This window comes from Sardina pilchardus, chromosome 9 (assembly GCF_963854185.1).
Source record: "Sardina pilchardus chromosome 9, fSarPil1.1, whole genome shotgun sequence".
Classification (NCBI taxonomy): Eukaryota; Metazoa; Chordata; class Actinopteri; order Clupeiformes; family Clupeidae; genus Sardina; species Sardina pilchardus.
In genome coordinates this window covers 4,117,363-4,119,862 of record NC_085002.1, presented here as the reverse complement: position 1 = coordinate 4,119,862, position 2,500 = coordinate 4,117,363, and the positions used below count along the sequence as shown (strand labels likewise).

Here is a 2,500-nt window from a genome sequence, read left to right as displayed (position 1 = left end):
GCAATGTTCCTCAGAGCCTGGACAGTCTGCTGGTCAGGTTTGTGGTAGTCCTCCATCATTAGAATTTGTTCAAAAAAGCAACCCAAAAAAAAACTGCACCACTGAAAAGCACGGATGGACACAAATGAATCAGTGGAGCTATATCCACTTGAGTGTACGCTTGTGCGTGTGTGAGGGAGAGAAAGAGAGAAAGGGAGGGAGAGGAGAAGAGGGGGGAGAAGAGGAAGAGGAGGGGGAGGAGGAGGAGGAGGAGGAGGAGGAAGAGACGGAGGCTGGATTTATCCAGCCACACACACAGTGAAGCGTCAAACGTGTAATGTTGATGGCTGAGTCTCGTGGTACAGGAGGAGGAGGAGAACACTGTGGCCCGGCTCTGTCAGGGTGTGTTCATGAGAGAGGGGGGGGGGGGGGCAGAGAGAGAGAGAGAGAGAGCGAGAGAGAGAGACAGATAGACTCAGAGAGCGAGAGAAAGAGAAAAAAAGAGAGAGAGGGAGAGACAGACAGAGAGAGAAAGAGAGAGAGACAGACAGACAGAGAGAAAGAGAGCGAGAGAGAGAGAGATTAAGAGGAGTTTTGAGCAGCCATCCAAAATAATCTTTGGCTGCTGGATGCAAACTCATTAGTAGATTTGTCAAGTGTCCCCTGTCCTTTGTCTCATGACAGGCATCATAAAACACTGTGTTCCAGTTCATACATCTGTGGACATTGATGGGTGCACTTGTTATCTGTTGGTCAGGAAGGATCACATGGGAAAAAAGGAAATAACTTAGAAAAACACCATTCATTCATCTGTCAAATATTTTTCCCCTCATGTTTTCAAAAGTTAAAAAACAAAAAAGAAATGTATGTGTTTGAATATACATGTAGACATTTGTGTGACATTATGTATTTTTCAAACGTGCTATGTATTTCTCATTAACTATATGGTAGTAATAATACTATTTTTGTAAGTAATATAATTGTACTCCCCTTTACACTTTTGTATAAACATTTGAAAAGCTTTAGATGAATCCAAAACATTAAGGGAGAGAGGGAGACAAAGAAAAGTACATTGTGTTCCTTCCCTTGCGCTGTGTGGAGCGTCTGCCTCGTGGTGCTGAACTCACGCAGCTCAACTCATGTGGATGCCCCCTCAGTCCATCTGGAATGCTGCAGATCTGCATCCACATTGTTTGTAAATCACCAGAAAACGAATAATAATAATAATAAACTGTCGGCAACTTAATGGTGTGAAAGGGATTGTATTTTTTTCTTTTTTAAAAAACAACAACAAAAAAAAACTAATATCAATTAAACCTAAATACATTGGATAGTAATAAACTCTTAATTGAAGATACAGCTTTATTCATATATTATTATTTCCTATTAAAAACATTCAGCAAAACTGTTAAATGCATTCGACTACTAATGACTAATGAGCAAGATATGTCACACTGCATTATCATGACTGCTTGTAATTGTGAGAATTGTTCTAAACCTTTAACACTGGGAAATGAATGAACGCAACGTTTTCAAACGGCTCTAGTTCAGTGATGATTCAGATGTTTGGCAGTTCTGGTCCTCATAAACTCAACGGATAGCCTAAATTAGGAGGATTGTCAAAGCTATAATCACAAAGTAATCTCGATTAATGGCCATCTACTATATTCGTGATTGTTAAATTACTTACTTTTCTTGCGAAGTGTTTAACATAATTGTATTATTTCATGGTCAAAATATAATAACCCCTCTGAGCATTTACCGAATAATGCTGAAGCTCCCTATAACCGTTTTTGCACCGTTCTCAGATTCGTTTGCACTTTGGCTTGCAGTTGATATGGTTAACATCCCCATCTTGCGGCCATGGAAATGCGTGAGGCAGCGGTGAGGAGGACGAGGTGGTGGGCGAGTGCATATTGCACACAACCAATGAGAGACTGACGGAGCCTGATGCAGTGTTCATCGCTGTAACCATCTGCAGCCGGCGCAATGGTACACGCTGTATGATCTACACTTCTACAGCGGGGGCGGAATGCGTGCGTGCGTGCGTGCGTATGTGTGTGTGGTGGGGGGACATTTTTCTTCGTGGTAGTTTAGCATTGACGGCGTGACAGAATAATTCGAAGCATGCCATGTTAGAGAGCTAAATGACATAGGCTACTGATCTGTAGGCTACATTAAACGTGCAGTACGTGGACCTCCAATCCTACCATATAGGCAGATAGTGAATATTCAGTTTAGGCTAACCATTTTCGTGTAATTTCTTATTTTTGTCTAAATACATTTTAGTCTTAAAAATCACCGTATTTTGTCTCCCCAGTGGTACTTCATTCAACTCGCCACCAGATGTCGCCCGCTAATCGTTACAGAAAGAAAATGAGTAAAGGCCTGCTCCAACATTGAGTCCTCAGCTCAGTTTACTGTAATATCACATTTTTGTCAAGATGCCAACCATAAATTTACAATGATGATTTTGTCCAGTACGATTGACTGACACTAGGCCTTTTCAAGAGATTGCTTA

The 2,500-nt window shown here is 41.4% G+C and overlaps 1 protein-coding gene across 1 annotated transcript in view; it reads right to left on the bottom strand.

Annotated features, from left to right (window-relative positions):
- The window catches only part of LOC134092231 (transketolase-like), a 16,734-nt gene extending 16,622 nt beyond the window's left edge, over positions 1–112 (bottom strand). Inside the window, exon 1 of the mRNA XM_062545030.1 lies at positions 1–112. This exon is cut by the window's left edge and continues 51 nt beyond it. Within this exon, the coding sequence (XP_062401014.1) occupies positions 1–59 (59 nt within the window). The 5' untranslated portion in view covers positions 60–112.
- Positions 113–2,500: the final 2,388 nt, after the last annotated feature.